At 35.1% G+C, this 21,347-nt stretch overlaps 1 protein-coding gene across 2 annotated transcripts in view; it reads right to left on the bottom strand.

Annotated features, from left to right (window-relative positions):
* Positions 1-7,421: 7,421 nt before the first annotated feature.
* LOC149806142 (chitotriosidase-1-like) overlaps positions 7,422-21,347 on the bottom strand; it is a 41,081-nt gene continuing 27,155 nt past the window's right edge. For both annotated transcript variants that reach the window (XM_089951045.1, XM_089951044.1), the window contains exons 9-12: positions 20,641-20,780; positions 18,716-18,840; positions 13,595-13,855; positions 7,422-7,719 (exon numbers count right to left, since the gene is read on the bottom strand). In XM_089951045.1, coding sequence (XP_089807171.1) covers positions 7,529-7,719; positions 13,595-13,855; positions 18,716-18,840; positions 20,641-20,780 — 717 coding nt within the window. In that variant the 3' untranslated portion in view covers positions 7,422-7,528. The remainder of the gene's footprint in view (positions 7,720-13,594; positions 13,856-18,715; positions 18,841-20,640; positions 20,781-21,347) is intronic.

Raw genomic sequence — 21,347 nt, 5'->3', positions numbered from 1 at the left:
AACGGCTGTGTCAGTTTGTGAACCTACGAGACCTAGCAGGCCGTCATAATTCCCAAACAGTGATTTTGTAATATTCGTCCTTAACTGGTTTTTATTATTCGGGCTATGAACGGCTGTGTCAGTCTGTGAACCCACGAGACCGAGCCGGCCGTCATAATTCCCAAACAGTGATTTGTTATATTTTTAACTGGTCTTTGATTTACTTTCTTAGATTTTTTTGAGTAGATTGGATTCGTGTATAAAACTTATGATATTTTTGAATGTTAGATTAATATTGGGGTTTGTGTTCATCAAGAATTCTGGGTATGTTGTAGGGGATCCAATTTTATGCTGTTTAACTTTAAACTTAGCCCTTTCTTTTTCAAGTGTATGGCAGTTGTTAAAAATATGCTCTATGTCTTCTGGGACCCTGCAGTGGTAGCAGTTAGGGTTATGTGGTTGTGGTCCTATGTACTGTCCGAAGCTGTTAGCCAGCTTGGTTTTGCCCGTGAGTATTCTATTTATGAATTTTTGTTCACTGCCTTTTGTTTTGGGTGGTTTCCTATTTCTACATACTTCTTTAATGATGGTTTTTAGTTTCCTGCCTTGAGTGCTTGTGTTCCATAATTCCTGCCATTTATTATCAATGAGGGTTTTAGATATGCTATTGAGTTCGCATATGCTATAATCTAGGTTGATGTGAGTGGTTTCGTTTAGTTTTTGTTTAGCTGTTATATCTGCCATATCGTTACCTGGTATGTTAATATGGGATGGTATCCACATAAATTCTACTTGTAAGTTATTATTGTTCAGTATTTTTAACAATAAATTGGTTTGCCTAAGATAGTTTTCTCTTGATTTGGTGTTGTTATTAAGTATTGAGTTTATGACGCTTAGCGAGTCACTTATTATTACCGCTTGGGGTATTTTGTTCTCTTTGATCCATTTGAGTGCTTCAAGTATGGCCCAGAATTCAGCTGTGTATATAGAGCAGAGGTTAGGTAGTCTTCTTCCTACTTTAATGTTAAGTTCGGGGATTACGTAAGCTGCAGCTGTTCTGGGTGGTTCTGTAATTTTGGATCCATCAGTGTAAATCTTAATGTAGTTGCAATATTTTGAGTTGATTTCTTCTGTACAGATTGTGTTTAGTTTGAGTTCCTGTTCGTTTTTATTGCCATATTTCGTAATGAGGGTGTTAACTGTGGGGTTGATATTTATCCATGGTTCTTTGTCATAGTGATTTGCAATTTCTGCTTGGAGTTTGTCTATAGGAAGTTGTTCAACTAATTGATGAACTAATTTCCCTGCTGGTATGTTTTGTGATAATTTAGTTCTAAAAGGTATGTTGCATTTATTTATAGCTAGCCGGGTGGGGTGTGTGTCGGGGTGTGTTGTTAGCCTGGCTGCATATCTGAGGGTGAGTTCTTGTCTTCTAAGGTGGAGCGGCAGTTCTCCAGTTAAGATTTGAAGTTCCACTAGTGATGTGGATGGTAGTGCACCAGTGCAAATAATTAGGGCCTTTCTTTGTATGCTATCTAGTTTTTTGAGGTTATTTTGCGGTGCCGAGTTGTAAATTTGGCATCCGTAATCTAGTTTAGATCTAATTAACGATTTATATAAAGCTAGTAAGGTTTCTTGATTGGATCCCCAGGTGGTTCCTTTAAGGGTTGTAAGGAGGTTAAGGTCTTTATTACACCTTTTGACTAGTTCGTTTATGTGGTGTCCCCAGTTTAGCTTGGAGTCATAATGCATTCCTAAAAATCGTGCTACATTTACGAATTTAATTTCTTGATTTTGGATGGTGAGTTTGGGAAACTGATTTTGTAATTTACGTTTGGTGGTGAATAATACTGCTATGGTTTTTTCATGGGACATTTTGAAACCCCATTTATCAGCCCATTTCCCTATTTTGTTTAAACTTGTTTGAATATCGCTGATTACTTTGTGGTTGGAAGGGTTTCCTGCTCTCCATAATCCACTATCATCAGCAAATTGTGAGAGTTCAATTAGTTTTGATGTTAAGTTGGTGTCCAAGTCATTAATCATGATGTTGAAAAGGGTTGGGCTGAGTACGCTCCCTTGTGGTGTACCGTTTTCAAGTGTGTGTGGTTCAGAGTAGGTGTCGCCGACTCTGGTTGATATTTTACGGTCAGCGAGGAAGTTTTCAATGAATTTAAACATTCGACCTGTGATGGCGTAGTGGTTGAGTTTGGCTAATAAGCCTTTGGTCCATACAAGGTCGAATGCCTTTTCGAGGTCAATAAATACTGCAATTAAATTCCTATCAGCTTTGCGTTTGGAGTTGAACGCCAATTTAATTGCGGTTTCTAATCGTATTAGTTGATCCGTGGTGGATCTTTTGTTTCTAAATCCGCATTGATTATCGGAGATTAAATTATTGCTCTCTAGGTGGTGTTTGAGTCGGTTGGTGACTATGGTTTCCATGATCTTACAAATGTTGTTTGTTAGGGAAATGGGTCTGTAGGAGCTAATATCGTTAGGGTCTTTTCCTTGCTTGGGTATTGGAATTACTATTGCGTGTTTCCATTTATCGGGTAGTTTGCCTGAGGTCCATATTTGGTTTAGTAATTTAATAATTGTTTGTTTAATGTTATTTGGGATATTTTTGTATATTGTGTATCCTATTTGATCTTCCCCTGGGCTAGTTTCGTTTTTGGTTTTCAATGCTAGGTCCCATTCAAGAATGGACAGAGAAGTACAGACTTCAGAAACAGCAAAGAGAGCAGCAACAGCAACAGCAGCAGCAGCAGCAGCAGCAACCTGAACCTGACAGAGGTTTTGTCGATTGTCGTATCGATACCAAAGAGTTCTTCTTCTCTTTCCGAAGAAGCAGGCCTTATCCTTGGAGAAAGCCTATCGTCAAAGGAGGCCGCAATCTTAGAACCTAAAAAAGATTGCCATAGCAAACAAAATAATCCAGACCTTTTCAGGGCTACCTCAACCTCTAGGAAAGAAATAACAATCGATTGCCTATAATAAGTTAGTGTATAAGCACATGAATTATTTATCTTGCTTAGAAAGTATGTGTGTGTGTCATTGTAAGCGCTCACGTACGTTTGTGTGGATAGTAGGTTATGATAATGTTTTTTGTTGTTTGAAGTGTGGGAATAGTAGATTTGGGTTTGATTTGACTGCTTTACGTATGTGGATAGTATATTTGTTTAATGAAATTTTTTTAGAATAGTGATGGGTAGTATAAAAAAAGTGAGTGAGTGTTTCTTTTAAGTCCGCGCGTTGTTTGGTCATGATCTAGGTAATATAAGTTTTGTCTTAGGGGGTGTTTTCCTTCACGTCCGCGCTTTTCGTATAAATAAAAAATTAATCGTCAGTTGGGCTACCCATCGTTGACCTGTTAACAGCAAGACAATGAATACAAGGATTGTAAAACTTCTAGAACTCCAGATGCACCTGGAATATGCCAGGCGTATAGTGAATGAGCTGGCTGCAGAGGCCATAGTCGAAGAGGGAAGGATAAAGAAGGAAGAGGAGGAGAGAAGACAGAGGGAAGAGGAGGAAAAGAAAATAGGAGAGAGGATGACTTACAATATACCAGAGACAGAGGATTGGGGTGCTGAAGCCAATCATCCTCCCTCTGCGCTCCCAGTCAAAAGAGTGAAAGGAGATTGGAGTAGAAGATGCGTTTGCGGCGCCAGGCCGGGGAAGTGCAACCATTAACCAGGTGCCCTGGAGTTCAACACAAACAGCCCTTTTCAGGGCTACCCCAATCTCTAGAAAAGAAACAGTAATCGATTTGTCAATGTGTTTGTATGTAGAGTAGTGTATTTATAAACACTCACTCTTTTCCTGTTAAGATTGTATGTGATTATGTATATGATTGTGTGTTTGTTAGCGATCACGTAGGTTAGTGTGGATAGTAGATTATTGGGTTTTGTAATCAATCACGTATGTTTGCGTGAACAGTAGATTTGGGTTTGATTTTAATGCTTTGCGTGTGTGGATAGTAGATTTTGGGTTTGTTTATTGCTGCTTCGCGTATGTGGATAGTAGATAATATGAGATGAGAAAAGTAGGGGATGTTTTCCTTCACGTCCGCGCGTTTTAAGTGATGATCTAGGTAATATAAGATTTGAGTATTAGGTGGATGTTTTCCTTCACGTCTGCGCTTTTCGTATAAGAACCCACAACATTCGTCGTTCGCGCCATTCTACGGAATAAGCGAAAAGAAAATGGTAGCTGTATCTGACCTGTTCAACAACTTAAAGGAAACATACTAATGGATGATACACAGTGAATATGTAGTGGAAAGAATTGAAAGAGAATGGAGGATAAGAAACAGTCTGGACTTTGCTAACAAACTAAAATTTCCAGGGAGAAGATAGAGGAGTTAATAGAAGAAGTGAAGAAGTTGAGAGGGTTTATTAATCCTCCCTATGTCAAAATTGGAATGTTAAAAGAGGCCTTGGATAATGTTGTAGAACCAAGGTGTTTTTTTTTTAAGGAATGGTGAAATGGTCAGATTGGCCCTTTGTCAAAAGGGGTCTGGAAAAGCTGAAGAAAGCTGAAGAACTATGAAGAAAGCTGAAGAACTAATCAGAAAAGTGATGGTGGAAGAAGTAAAGAAGATAAATGAGAAATGGAGTAAAGAAAGAAAGGATAAGGAAAATTTAAAGAAAAAGGAAGAGTTTGAGAGGCTCAATCAGAATTAGATAAAAGTTCAGGAAAAGTTCAGAGCTCTAGGCCATCCTGACTGGATGCCAGAAAAGGAGAAGAAGAAGACAGGAATGGTGACAAAAGTGAGAAGATGGTTAAAGAAGTGGAGGAGTTAGAAGAAGAAGAAGAAGAAGAAGAAGAAGAAGAAACCCAAAGGCCCTTTTCAGGGCCCCTTCATAGGTCTCGAAAAGATCTTGACTTTCATTGCCTACCCCCCATTTAAAAAAAAAAAAAAAAAAAAAAAAAAAACATTAAAGAGACCCCTCCCTGTTTCAATTTTCCCCTGTTCCATTTCATAGGCCCATCAGGTCGGGACCGTATTAAAATGGGGTCCCGACCCTGTTCCATTTCCCCTTGTCGCTCAACAGGCCCACACTATATTCCCATGTTAACTTTCCCTTGTCCCTAGACAGGCCCACACTATATTCCCATGTTAAATTTCCCTTGTCCCTAGACAGGCCCACACTATATTCCCATGTTAAATTTCCCTTGTCCCTAGACAGGCCCATTTCCCATGTTAAATTCCCATTGTCCCTATAAGGCAAGTCTACTTTTGCCCATGTTAAATTTACATAGTCCCTATATCCCCCCAGGGTGGTTTTTAGTGATAGTCCCTATAGTCCCCTTATCGCCCCACTCCACTACTGGTGTCTTCTGTAGAAAATGTTAGAAAACAGTCGTCAAAATTTTAATACGATGCCTGTTTGTTGACTGGTAACCGAAGACGGTATGGTCTGAATTAGAGTTGCGCGGTATTACCAGTATACCTGTTTACCGCGGTATTACCAGTATATAAGTTTACCGCGGTATTATTTCCAGTGGTACTACCAGGGTACTTATTCACTTTACCCGTAGGTTAGTAGTTTACTTAACTGAGGAATGTACGGAAATTCCCGATGAATCTTGGTAGGACTTTAATGAGATTAACAGTGTATTTTCATCATTCATGACATAAAAATATTTAAACAAAAATTACCTTTCTTTATAAAACGGCTGTACCTGTCACAAATTAACGGTGAATATTACAATTATATTTATGATCCTGTAATCACATGTTTTATTCGAGCCAATCCAACTTTCGAAAATATTTCTGATTTTAAAAAAAAGAATTTAAAAAAAAGCAACAGCACACGACGTGTTTGAGTCATTTACTAGCATACTTGAATGTGATAAGTACATGTATTTCTTTGTAAGACGATAAGTAAACCTACGATTTCAGGAGCGCACTTGTTTTCTGATTCTTTTTTGTGTTAAATACCATTGTAACTATTCATCAGTAATGAATATGCCCTTTTTATATTACTTTCTTGTTTAAGCTGACACGTATCTTTTTTATATCTAAAGCCTAAAATCGTCACGAAACATTTATTGTTATTGACCATCATTTAAACATTAATTTCCTGAGGATAAGAGACGAAATATTTATTATTATTATCTATTATTTAAACATTCATTTCTTGAGGATACGACACTCTGATTACAGTGATAATAATTATGATGATGACCGTTAACAGTAAAGGGTTTGTTGATTTTGTTCCACTTGATTTATTAAAGACAGTTGTTATTACCGTAAGGAGTGGAAATGTTGACACTGTCACATATCTTTTCATTTTTTTCCGTTCTCCCATAACCTGACTGATAATAAGTGCGCCACTAATTACTTTGGGACAATCTCTCTCCATTTTTCATTTTCTCCATTGCTCTTTGTGACTTTTCGAATTTCATGCCTGTTCACTCTTACCATCTCTTCTTCTCTCTGTCTTGCTTTCTATTTCCTCTCACTGTGCCCTCTGGGGTTATCTTTGACAGGTCAGACGAGCGTGAGTCGTGACCATACCATCTTAGCTTGCGTTTTTTTTTTTTTTTTTACAGTGTTGAACAGATCTTCATATGGTCCAACTGCACCTTGGGTTCTAATGCACACCTGCTCACTAATGACGTGGTCTAAATATGAGATTTTCCATGATCCTTTGATAACATCTCATCTCTAAAGCATGGATTCTTCTCTCTTGTTCTGCTGTCAAGCCCATTCCTCACATGCGCACAGTAAAACGGACATGATGAGGGAGCGTCCTCTCAATTTATTTATTCTCTTTTCCCATATTTATTAAACTGATTCATAAAATCACGAGAAACGGCATGGCTGGAAGGCCTTGTCGACTTAACCAATAACTAATGTTGCGTTCTGGTTAAACGTCTTACATTGGTTTTATATGAAAGGAGTAGTCGATTACGGCACAGTGATAACATTATTTTATCAGATTCATTCAATTCGATAGGCTACACTGTGCTTTGTTTAAATTTCTGAACCAAGCGGTTAAAGTGCTTTTGAACGTTTCGAAGCCGCTAAGAGGACTTGAAGGCTTAGAATTGGGTTGGAATGGAACGTACCGCACTGCTAGTTGAATGTTACCAGCACTAAACATACAAATATCATTCAATAAATTTGTCGCAGTAAGGCAACAATAATAGTTACAAATACTTGTTTTAGAAGAGAATACCCTGGGAATAAGACTGGTAAATTAGAAGGGACATATCTTTCATATATTTCTAAGAGTTTGTCCATGGGCACTGAAAAGTTTTCAGATGTCATACTGACATCAAGATAAAGTCGCTTTCAACAAAGCATCTTTGATCTGATGAAAATTTACTACTGACAAGATATGAATATAGAAATATGAGTGAGGTTTGTGTGTGCCCATGCTAATAATATACATTGAATAAATATAGAAAACAAAATAAATAATGAGTAACTGTCATCGGTTTTACTGAGCTCTTAACGGCATTGACAAATAATTATTTTGCACTGTCATCTAAAGTTCTGAACATATAATTAAACAATCACGGAATCCTACGTTTACACAGTACAAGATTTCGTGTTTTCAGGCCAGTCACAACTATGTATCTGTTCGTTGAAAACGGTGCCTGTTGGACAAACAAAATGAATGGTGTTGCCAAAGTTGCATTGGTAGAAGTATTGGCAGTTCGTCGGATCAGCGTAGAGACCGTCTCGTTTGTGTTCACAGAAATCGCCTGTAGATACATGATCTAAAAGGACAATAAGATGTGATTTGACTATAAAAGTTAATGGGTGAAACGGCAATGTTATCTTTGCTATTTTATTCTAGAAAATATGGTTTGCGTAGCAGAACATTTGCAGGATGTAACAAATTGAAGCACTTTCGCAAACATCACGAGATAAGGTTTTGTTAAAATAACAAATAGCTTGAAGCCTCGAGCTTGAGTTGTTAGCAACAAGAGGCAATGTGGCTGGGAAGGTCTCTAGCCATTATAGCCATTTTACTAGGCTGAGCATGGTCTGCAAATACTAAAGTAACCTGGAAAGTAAAGAGCAAGGAAATATTCAGGTCAAGTCTTTACATAATGCAAGAAAGTATTTTTAGTTAACTATTGTTGAAAATACACACATAATTAACACAACTTTAAACAAATATATATTTGAATTTATAAACGCACCATGCTTCCAACGGAACAGGAACGTTTTACAGTTCAAAACTGTATTTTAAACAATGGGCATATTGCTTTACTAGCATGAACATATATGCTATCTATTTATAAAGTAAGGTATGTCAACCCAATTGTTTTTGTTTACATTAGATAGTTGTAGTACAATCAAGCTAGTAACCTCCCATGGTCATATGGACGGACGGCTAGATCGTACGAAATTTAAGAAGACCTCACCGAAAGCCGTGGGATCATAATTATTGGAGGAAACTGTTAGGGGTGCAGAAATGTATGTTTAATATGATCTTTTTTCAGAGTTTGAAATCGATTGTTGGTGTATCCATTACTTTTTACTCCCAATCAAAAAATGTGTCATCTAAACACTGCATCGTTACTGAAGCCCGCCAAAACGCTGTGATTTTTAACTAAAGCCCACCAGATGCTGTATTTTGATATATGAAATGTTGGTACATTCATCAGAAATGTATTGTCCTTTGATGAGAGTTTCAGGTAACCTCATTTCACGGAGATTTAGTGCTCTTCTCGTTAGTAGGGTTGGCCTTTCTCAAAATTGTAACTTGCCATAGATACTAACTACATACGCCTAGCATCTTGATGCAGAACGAAAGACGACGACCATGCAGCGAGTATATGGCATAATAGGCTGATTATATTATTTCAAATTGATGCTTAATTGCAGAGGCATAAAACATACTCGCAAGGAAGAATGGGATTGGTACCATGCTACAGCAAACATACACATACACATACACACATACATCTATATATATATATATATATATATATATATATATATATATATATATATATATATATATATATATATATATATATATATATATATGTGTGTGTGTGTGTGTGTGTGTGTGTGTGTGTGTGTGAAAGTTTTCTCACGTAGAACTTTGTCTCAAGTGCCGGTATGTATATGTATATATATATATATATATATATATATATATATATATATATATATATATATATATATACATATATACATACATACATACAACATTTCTATCTTTCTCGAAATAGTTTGATCTATCTCGCTATCAAGTTCAAATAAAAGAAAGTAAACTTGAAAAAAGGCCAGTTTTCAAAGGTTTCCCTCAAATTCAAGTATTGATAGAGTGAGACAATTAAAGTCACATTAAGTGTTGTCAGTGGTGATTTAGTTGTTGCTCTTGATTTTGTTTATGTTGACAGCGTATGCCTAAGGACACATTTTGGTTGTATCTAGATAGTTTAAAGCATTGGTTAAGTCATATGAAAACAATTAGTGTAAAGAAATTCATACTCACACTTCTCGTCGAAGAGCACATATTGCTTAGAATACGAATTGATATTCGTTGATGAGACACAAACTGTATTGTACATTATATTCCCAATACTGAAAACAAAATTCACCTTAATTCGGCAAATTGTAGCATTGCAAAAAGAAGCCTCTAAAGGACAGAACTGAATGTTTATGGAAAATGAAAAATGTCTTAGCAATTATGTAAAAAAGCCAACATTTTTACTGCATAAAACGGTAAGGCATTAAGCTAGCAAAGCGAAGCAATAGATATTCACAAATGAAAAAGTACACGACATGTATTGCATCATGAGATCTTATTCAAATATAAAAAAGGAAACGAGAACAAATCTATTATATATAGACTACTTAAAATAGATTTTATACAGTAAAGTAATATATGATTCCACATGAGGAGGTATGGGATTTTTCGAAAATATGGTTTTCTTATCAGTCATTTTAATCTTCACTGCTTCAAAGTAATTCATATAGAGAACACGAATAAACTGATTCATGATCTTCATTTCCATCGGTACATATTAAGAAATAAGAACAAAGTTCATCTCCTATAGAATGTTTGTGATCTATATATTTCTATTATTCGTAGTAATCTGATCTCTGCAAGAAAGGTACAACCAGACCATGTATTCTATTATCTGGAAACGTTTTGAGCACGAAACTCCAGCTCAAGCTCCAAGTCATAAAATGTAGACATCATGTTATGTAACTTTGATCAGAATTTGGATTTTGAGAATTTTCGTAACATTGAATATTGTATCATTACAGTAATAAAGAGTTACTTCAGGAATCAGTCCTGGAATAGGAGTTTAACTCTTAAGCCCAATTTAAAGCACAGTAAAGTTAGAGGATACGGGGCTAGCTTACCCCATATTGTCATTTTTACCGTATTTAAAAGTGGCATGGGATAATATAAGTCCATTTGGTATTTCCCACGAACAACTAAGAGTTCTTTACGTACTTGTATGTTAGTCATGGTTCCCTGAACATAGCACAATATCAATATTGTAACAGTATTATTAACCTGTTTTACCTCTTGGATTGATTGGGCTAATACATACATTATATGAACGAGAAAAGAACAAGCACAAAAACAAAATTACCTTACATAATCTGCTTGATGTTTGCCTGTAGATATTCCCTATAGTCAAGAACATAGCATCAGAAAAATATGCTCTGATTGCAACTTTTAACCAAAAGGTGCCCATCGGACAAAGCAGGACACAACACAAATCTAAAAGACTGAGAAAAATATTCCAATCTAACTAACCATGCTGACCACATACAAGTAAAAGAAAACGATAAATTAATACTCTCAATATTCACGTTCAATCCAGACATAAAAAGTCGTAGTATTAATAGCAATTGCCAACCATTTAATCGCATTAAGGGTTTAGACGTATCTTTACACACTAACTAGTTGAAGCATTATCTAGACTTAAAAGTTTGAGAAACAAGATAATCAGCGCAAAGTTACAAATCAAACAATAATTCAATAAACCGCGTGGAGACAAAAGAATCAAGTCGTGAGAAGAACGTAGAAAAAAGACCATAACATTTCGAGCACAGTCACTGACAGAAAGTCAAACTTTCAGAACCAGGCTATGAAATGCAGTACAGAAAATGTCATGTACTTTATTACATGCAATGTATGTAGCATCCAATATGTCTGACAAGCAAATTAATAGATGCCAGAATGCATCTCAACATATCAGATTTGCCACCTAATTAAATGTAAAGGAAATAAGTGGCACATTTCTGTTTCCCATACCACACTTTCGCCTATTGGATTCGCCAGCTGTCAACATGCAAATCCGGAGGTTTAAATCAAGGATAATCTAAATGGAACAATTCTTGTGGGTAGGTAACAAGAAATTTCCAAGTTGCCAACGTCACAGTTTCCAGCTATTAAGTTGCTTTCTTAAACCTATGAGCACAAATCCCATTCTTCTGGGATAAACTTCATATATAAACAATGCATATAATTTACTTATTTTTTAAATTAGTCACAAGGACATTTCGTACTAGTACTCCTTGACAAAACCTGCATAGATTCAAGTAATCGAACAAAATACTATATTCATGATAGACTTGTTACTTCTCCAGATGTCGAAAACCCTAAGGATGATGTAATTTCTCATTTCGGACCTTCTTGTTTACGTCCTCAAATTAATTCCTTCCTTTGATTTAGCCACTTCCCGCCTTGCGGGAGGTTTGATGCAGCTTAACAAGAAACGCCGTACAATCTTTTTTCTTTGATTAGTTTATTGTTGTATCGTTTTTGTAAGTATCTACAGCGAAATGTCGATTCCATCATGCAATGTAATTACGATTTTGTGCTTAATTCTTGACTAATTTTGTGTAGTCGTCCCATGTGGCTTTATGCCTTTGAGAAAGGAATCGGTTAGATTCTGAAGGCGCTTTCTGTAGTTTTGAACTGTTGTTTATGGGTTTAAGATTCTCACACACACACACACACACATACATACATATATATATATATATATATATATATATATATATATATATATATATATATATATATATATATATATATATATATATATATATATATATATATATATATATATATATAACTTAAAAATTCATTGAGAGAACCCTGATATTCTACACGGACAAAATTGATCCACGGTGATTACATGCAACACTTGACCTTATTGAAACTTCATTCCGGTTTTAAGTGCATATAGCAAACAAATTAAGTAAATATTATAACTAGTTACATTTTTGGGTATGTGATATTACAGTAGGACGCCATTTTTCTGATTCATCGTTTATGCATTGGTGCTCAAACCGATATGAGACTGGAACTTTATCTTCTGATTTACAGATAGCAAGTTAACTGTGAATTAAATAGCCATAAAGAACGAGGACGGTTACACGAGGGGACCATCTAAGGTTTATTTCATCCCCGCTAGCAAAAACAAATCAGAATCGTCGGCTATTATAACCAGAATTAGGCTTCAGTGCAGTATCTAGTGTAAACAGCCACGTGTGTTCTATTTTTTTAAAAACTCAGACTTTGAATGCATAGACAAAGTGAACAAATACTACTATACATTTGCATCACATTCCTTGTTTTCCTCAAATATATGCCAGACAAGATGCAATAGAATATAGTCTTACTAGGTTGTTGCTTTGATCAAGAAAACTTAAATTCTACAGTGATGCATATAAAGTCATTTATTTTAGATTTTCGATTTTCCATTTCAAACAATGAGGTTCATATAAGAGTGACCTGCTTTGCACATGTTAAATTGATACATGTATATTCGATGTCCTTCGCAATATATATATAACTTGGATGATGGATTGCAATAGCTGTACTGGGTTTTCCTAGGTTTATATTTTTTCTGAGCATATGCTGCAAAAGAACAACATTAAATATGGATATTTCCCACCAAATGAAACTATTTTTCAATATACGCTGCAAAAGAACAACATTGAATATGGATATTTCCCACCAAATGAAACCTATTTTCAATATATGCTACAAAAGAACAACATTAAATATGGATATTTCCCACCAAATGAAACCTATTTTTCAATATACGCTGCAAAAGAACAACATTAAATATGGATATTTCCCACCAAATGAAACTATTCTGACGAGAATGTTTCTAACTAATCTTTGCCTATCTTAAATAATAAAGTTATGGGCGCCGAACTCTTATCGTCCTTTAGTGAAGCATTGGCCTGCGATTTCCCACATAAATTGATATTATACTTTTCATTTTCTCGAAGTTAATGTATGCATGAATAAATACTTTCTGATAATATCACATATCATTCCACAGTAATTCAACATTTTTTAATTCAATGTATTATTAACAATTACGTCTAAATCACCGAGACTCGTTCTTTCATTTCCACCACAAAAATCTTTCACGAAGAGAAAGGGTTAAAATAAGGCACACTCAATCTCTTTTTGGCAAAGAAGTCCTTCCCACGCATGTGCTTATAGTTAGCCAGTCTGTTTCAGCCATGCAGTACTAAGAAAAGCCGGAATAGTTGATTACAAAAGAAAAATTAAGCAATGATTCTAATCATTTAATTACCAGCTATATAAAAAGTGCTCATATATTTGGATACTATTGTTTGACTTACTGTTAGTTGTAGTTTTGATCGACGCTGAGGTGGTTGTCGGTTGGTTGTCGTTACTGATGCAGTGTACATTTTCAGAAAAATCACAGTATAGAGTATTCGGGTTGAATAATAGACCCGGGCGGCAGCTCGATCTGTATCCTTTGCCCATAGTGCAGATGTAATAATCGGTACAGGACACTGGACTTGGGTAGTAGCCATCTGGTCTTGCATGGCAGTCGAATTCACTTTTGTCGACTGGGACTATGCTATGATGGCCTTGTGCTAGTTATTAAAAATATTAACTGTTAGCAACAATGCCATGTACAGGAGTGAATTTCAAGAAAACGAATTTGTTCTTGTGATATTCATTACGAGTGAAGAAGTTGTTCGTAAATAGAACATTCTTAAGCTCGTTCTTAACTTTACGAAGGACAAAGAGACGTCTTACGATGAGATGGACATGTTCACAGCTTATGTTTGGCATTTAGCTTCATGTGTACAGTCCATATTATTAAAAATATAAAAATAATCGAAAGTAACTTTGTCTTTATTCTTGTTATTGTGGTGGCGATAATAAACGATGATGATGATGATGATACATGTTTACAATATATCTCATTTTCATTTACTGCCCAAGGAAAATAGCTAATACGTGATCTTTAGAAACATTCGTAAAACTGTACCATATGGGCATTCAGAGACGTTGATGTAGAAAATGTTAATAGCACTTAGATATTTATATACGGAAACATATAATACGGTTTAATATGATTCGGTCTATGGATGTTAACATGATTATCTCCCGATACCTCTGTTGACTGTGGTGAAATTTTAGCCTTTGATCTTAATTAGAATCATCATAATGACCATAATTTAAAATACCAACTGCATCAGACCTATCACCTTACATTTAGTTGCAATGTTATGATAGTATGCTTATTTTAAGACAATTGTCTAAATGACTAATTTAGATATAAAAATATCGCCATTTGGTACAATTCTTGATGGCATTTGCTTAAGTAAAATATAGAACAAAACAAACAAAAAAATCTTATTTCAATAGATTTTTACCTGTAAGCTTTCCTAACTTGGACCCGACTTTGTTTATGAACGACACCAAGACTGTTTCTTTAAAAGACACTTACACAGTTTGTTTATAAACGACACTTAGATTGTTGTAGAAAACCGACACTTAGACTGTTTGTTTAAAACCAACACTTAGACTGTTTGTTTAAAAACGACACTTTGACTGTTTGTTTAAAAACGACACTTAGACTGTTTAAAAACGACACTTACACTGTTTGTTGAAAACCGACACTTAGACTGTTTGTTTAAAACCGACACATAGGCTGTTTAAATCCGACACTTAGACTGTTAGTTTAAAAAAGAGACTTAGACTCTCTGTTTAAAAACGACACTTAGACTGTTTGTTTAAAAACGACACTTAGACTGTTTGTTTAAAAACAACACTTATACTGTTTGTTTAAAAACGATTCTGAGACTGTTTAAAAACGACACTTAGGCTGATTGTTTAAAACGACACTTAGGCTGTTTGTTGAAAACCGACACTTAGACTGTTTGTTGAAAACCGACTGTTAGACTGTTTGGTTAAAACCAATACATAGACTGTTTGTTTAAAAACTACACTAAGAATGTTTGTTTGAAAACGACACTTAGACTGATTGTTTAAATCCGACATTTAGACTGTTCAGTTAAAAGCGACACCGAGACTGTTTGTTTTAAAAAGACACTATGACTCTTTGCTTGAAAACGACACTTAGAGTGTTTGTTTGAAAACGACACTTAGACTGTTGTTATAAAACGACAATTGGACTGATTGTTTAAAACGACACTTAGACTGTTGTTGAAAAACGACACTTAGACTGTTTGTTTAAAACCGAAACGTAGACTGTTGATTTGAAAACGACACTTAGACTGTTGTTATAAAACGACACTTAGACTGTTTGTTTAAAAACGACATTTAGACTGTTTATTTGAAAACGACACTTAGAATGTTTGTTTGAAAACGACACTATGACTGTTTAAAAACGACCCTTAGACTCTTTGTTTGAAAACGAGACTTCGCCTGATTGTTTGAAAACGACACTTAGACTCTATGTTTAAAATGACACTTATACTGCTTCTTTAAAACCGACACTTGAACTGTTTGTTTAAAATGACACTTAGACTGTTTGCTTAAAACCGATAGTTAGACTGTTTGTTTGAAAGCGACGCTTAGAGTGTTTGTTTAAAAACGACAATTAGACAGTTTGTTTGAAACCGACACTTTGACTGTTTGTTTAGAAACGACACTTAGACTGTCTGATGAAAACAGATGCTTATACTGTTTGTTTAAATCTGACACTTAGGCTGTTTGTTTAAAAACGACACTTAGACTGAATGTTTAAAAAAGAGACTTAGACTGTTTGTTTAAAAACGACACTTAGATTGTTTGTTTGAAAACGACACTTAGGCTGATTGTTTAAAACGGCACTTAGACAGTTTGTTTAAAAACGACACTTAGACTGTCTGCTGAAAACAGACGCTTAGGCTGTTTGTTTAAATCCGACACTTAGACTGTTTGTTCAAAAACGACACTTATTCTGAATGTTTAAAAAAGAGAGTTAGACTGTTTGTTTAAAAACGACACTTAGACTGTTTGTTTGAAAACGACACTTAGGCTGATTGTTTAAAACGGCACTTAGACAGTTTGTTTAAAAACGACACTTAGACTGTTTGTTTGAAAACGACACTTAGGCTGATTGTTTAAAACAGACACTTAGACTGTTTGTTTGAAAACGACACTTAGGTTGTTTAAAAACGACACATAGACTGTTTGTTTAAAACAGACACTTAGACTTTGTATGAAAACGACACTTAGGCTGATTGTTTAAAACGGCACTTTGTTTGTTGAAAAACGACACTTAGACTGTTTGTTGAAAACCGATACTTAGACTGTTTGTTTAAAAACGACACTTAGACTATTTGTTGAAAACCGACACTTAGACTGTTTGGTTAAAACGACTGAGACTGTTTGTTGAAAACCGACTCTTAGATTGTTTGTTTAAAACCGATACTTAGACGGTTTGTTTAAAAACTACACTAAGACTGTTTGTTTGAAAACGACACTTTGATTGTTTGTTTAGAAACGACACTTAGACTGATTGTTTAAATCCGACACTTAGACTGTTCAGTTAAAAACGACACCGAGACTGTTTGTTTAATACCGACACTATGACTGTTTGCTTGAAAACGACACTTAGACTGTATGTTTAAAAAAAAGACTTAGACTGTTTATTTGAAAACGACAATTGGACTGTTTGTTTAAAACGACACTTAAACTGTTGTTGAAAAACGAAACTTAGACTGTTTGTTTGAAAACGACACTTAGACTGTTTAAAAACGACTCTTAGACTGTTTGTTTGAAAATGAGACTTCGACTAATTGTTTAAAAACGACACTTAGAATGTTTGTTTAAAACCGACACTTAGACTGTATGTTTAAAATAGAGACTTAGACTATTTGTTTAAAACGACACTTAGATTGCTTGTTTAAAACCGACACATATACTGTTTGTTTAAGATGACACTTAGACTGTTTGTTTAAAACGGACAGTTAAATTGTTTGTTTGAAAACGACGCTTAGAGTGTTTGTTTAAAAACGACAATTAGACTGTGTGTTTGAAACCGACACTTTGTTTAGAAACGATACTTAGACTGTCTGTTGAAAACAGACGCTTAGACTGTTTGTTTTAAAACGACACTTAGACAGTTTGCTTAAAATCGACACTTACACTTTTTTACTTAAAAACTACATTTAGACTGTTTGCTCTTTGCCTACGATGTGGTATATGGTGCACGCTTCAGAAAATTCTTTTTTTTTTTTTAAATTAGGAATTGAACATTTTGTCACCAAACACTGTTGATCCATTACAATAAAAACACAATTTTAGGGAAAGAAAAAAGGTATATTTAGAGTACAAGACAAAAACCACTTTGCACAGATAAACCGACTACAGAAGATGTTACTTTGCACAACGCATGCTGGAACAGCATAACAAAACATCTAATATGCTGTATTTCAAAGTAAAATGAGGTGAAACATAGACCTTTTGCTTGCAGACGTTGGTCTCTGAACGACTCTGCTCCCTTGTTCTTTCTTTATGTGATATTTTAACGCGAAAGTACTATCGGGACTTATACATAATATGTCATTAATTTACACAGTAATGCTTAATCTATATATCGGTTATTTACATTGGTCGCATGACGTTGAATTCCTCAAGGTATACATAACATCGAGTAAACAATGTAAGCCATAAAACTGGTTTTAAAATATATTAAGCGAACTTAATAAGAATAGTAAAAGTTATTTTTAATTAACTACTGCACATTTCTCTTCTTTATTTATAATTTATGTTTATAATCATTTATTTCTTGGAACATCTGCAATGCTGTAGAGATTTGTGAAAATCAGGAAGATTTTTCTCTTTTGCCTTTTGTGTCGATGTGTTATATAAATATCGTCATGTCATAGAATGCTCACATCGTCAGACTGGATTGTATCATCATGTCATAGAATGCTCACATCGTCAGACTGGATTGTATCATCATGTCATAGAATGCTCACATCGTCATACTGGATTGTATCATCATGTCATAGAATGCTCACATCGTCAGACTGGATTGTATCATCAGGTCATAGAATACCAATATGGTCAGACTGGATTGTATCAGGTCATAGAATGCCAACATCGACAGACTGGATTGTTTAAGTTCTAGTTTGCTCATCTAATTCCTCTGCTATTTCTAAATTTATATGTAATGATACATTATCTATAATTGAAATTACCTATGATTAACTGTTGAAGTTAGTTCTAATGGCAGCAATTTATTTTAAGGTGTAATCTGAAAATCGCGACTAGGAAAATAGTTTTGTGATGAAAATCACGTATGACGTAAGTTTCCCACTCAGTTTTCTAATCTTGTTCACAGTATCAAAAGCTTTAATTGGGGAGCGAATCTTCTGTAACGGGATCTTAAAACACAATCTGCAAGACGAATATGTGAGCAAGTTTCATTAGCAGCAGTTAAACTGTCTTAGTTTTGAAAAGATTATCACAAGTGTCACATATTGGCTTACTGGTCGTAACAACTGGTGCTTGCGTCGTTAGTTGTGGAGCTTGCGTAGTCGGCTTTGTTGCAGTCGTGGTTTGCTGTGGAAGTTGAGTAGTTGGTTCATTTGAAGCATGTGTAGTCTGTTCTGGACTGGAAACGAACAATTGATTCAGAGATTAACAAACTACCTGCTTTTTAAAAATAAGTCAGATTAAGACTGAATCCGGTCTGTAAATATTTCATTACATAAATGATGTCTCTTCCAGCATTGATCCCATACAACAATAAAAAAAATCTTGGTCGAACGGAGTACAATATGCCACCATTCATATCCTCTATAGTACCGTAACAAATTCGTAAGATCTTCTACATCAGGGCCTTGCACCGTTTTGTATGTTCTCAAAATTAAAATGAATTTCATGTTTAAGTACTATTAATGACCTTTGATTTGACACATCTAGTTGCATTATTTTGGTGAAGTCCTAATTTGGACCCATAACATAAGACCTTATGGGTCTAAAAGGGTATTTAAGAACAGTGCTGCAAAGACAAGAATAAAAATCAACAGAACAAAGGCCATATAGCCCTGTTTAAATGGCTGTGAGGGGCGTGAGTGGAAGAGAATTGGATTGCAATGAACCCTGAAAACCTTAAGACAACCCATATCGGGGAGTCAGCTAATGAGTTCGAAAAACTTCAGTTTAATGACTACAACAACATAATTTGCTGACATTTGTTTTAATGTACTGGCCTCTGTACTAAAGCCCATCGCTTAGTGATAGCATTGAAATTCATTCAAACCCAATGTGACATGTATTGTTGACGTCCCATCTGTATGACGGTCGTACATACAGACAGGGATAAAACTAATATCCTAACAGCAAAAGTAATAAATTTAAACTGAAAAATTCTTACTTACAGAGATGACAATTCTGTATATGTGACATTATTATGCGAAGTAATTTATTTCATTTACATTTTGTAACTTAATTTTCTTTTCTTTTTCATGTTAATAAATCTCATTTTTATGTCAGTCCAGCTTTATTCCCTTTATTGTCCACACGGAACCACTAGCTTAGGTGTCTGTCTGTCGATATTTTCTTAGACTTAATATGCAGCTGTTATACTCAAGTGTTATGCAAAGCGTCAACTGCATTGAAATATTACACTCAAGTGTTATGCAAAGCGTCAATTGTATTGAAATATTACACTCAAGTGTTATGCAAAGCGTCAACTGCATTGAAATATTACACTCAAGTGTTATGCAAAGCGTCAACTGTATTGAAATATTACACTCAAGTGTTATGCAAAGCGTCAACTGCATTGAAATATTACACTCAAGTGTTATGCAAAGCGTCAACTGCATTGAAATATTACACTCAAGTGTTATGCAAAGCGTCAACTGGATTGAAATATTACACTCAAGTGTTATGCAAAGCGTCAACTGTATTGAAATATTACACTCAAGTGTTATGCAAAGCGTCAACTGTATTGAAATATTACACTCAAGTGTTATGCAAAGCGTCAATTGTATTGAAATATTACACTCAAGTGTTATGCAAAGCGTCAACTGTATTGAAATATTACACTCAAGTGTTATGCAAAGCGTCAACTGCATTGAAATATTACACTCAAGTGTTATGCAAAGCGTCAACTGCATTGAAATATTACACTCAAGTGTTATGCAAAGCGTCAATTATATTGAAATATTACACTATTTCGTCTCATCTATCAACATTTTTTTCTTCTCCCCTGACTTGAGATTCATTTCTGTTCGTTCTGCCATCTAAACTGTACAATCTCTTTTCAGCTCTTTTCTATTTGTAAAACATATGTTCGTTTGTTAACAGTTATACGATCTTTGCTTCTGTCTGGTTTGCTGAAATAGCAGCCGTGTCTAAAATCCCAAAACGTCAAGTGCTTAATATATGAGTAAAATGGGATGTTTACACATTGACTGGTACGTTGAGTTCATCTAAAATGGCATTCATCAGAGGATATTTGCCCTGTCCACAAATGCCGCTGAAATCATCCAGATCTAGAGCCCACACCATCACGCCGCCGTATCCATTGTTCTTGATGTAGTCAACCTAATGATAAAATAACAGAAGTATAAAAGCGTAAAAGTTCGGTTGTTGAGACTAGTTCACATATTAGAAGACTTCAGACGAAGTTAACAACGTGATTCTGGAATAAGTGACGAAAACGATGCACCATTGTCTTTTGTTTTTTTTATTGATAAGGGATGTTGCACTGCTAGGTTCCGTGTAAACATGTTAGAGTAGACTCATGAAGCCCTTTAAAAGAAAGGTGCACAAAATATCAACTTTACTCTTCGTATGATACTTTCTTCAATGTCTAGAGTCTTCAGTCATTGGTCTTACTACGCTGACTAGTTTCATAAAACTGTGTCAGATAGATCTAAAAGTACGACGTGTTCATTAGTCTAAAGACAATATGGTGAGTGCAAGTTTCTCTTCTTGATTTTGTGGAGTAAATGAACATTTTGTGTTTCGGACATTATTCTAGAAGCGGTTCGTACGTTTATTTCTACAAATATGTTGTGTTATGTTTTTTTATTCTCTGCGACAATAGATAAATGTATCAGAGTCTGAGAGCGTTACCTTCTTGATTTAAAGTTTTGACAAGATCTTTGC

This window comes from Sinohyriopsis cumingii, chromosome 2, assembly GCF_028554795.1.
Source record: "Sinohyriopsis cumingii isolate HCF-2022 chromosome 2, ASM2855479v2, whole genome shotgun sequence".
NCBI lineage: Eukaryota > Metazoa > Mollusca > Bivalvia > Unionida > Unionidae > Sinohyriopsis > Sinohyriopsis cumingii.
The sequence above is the reverse complement of the archived record's forward strand: the minus strand, read 5'-3'. Positions and strand labels throughout refer to the sequence as shown.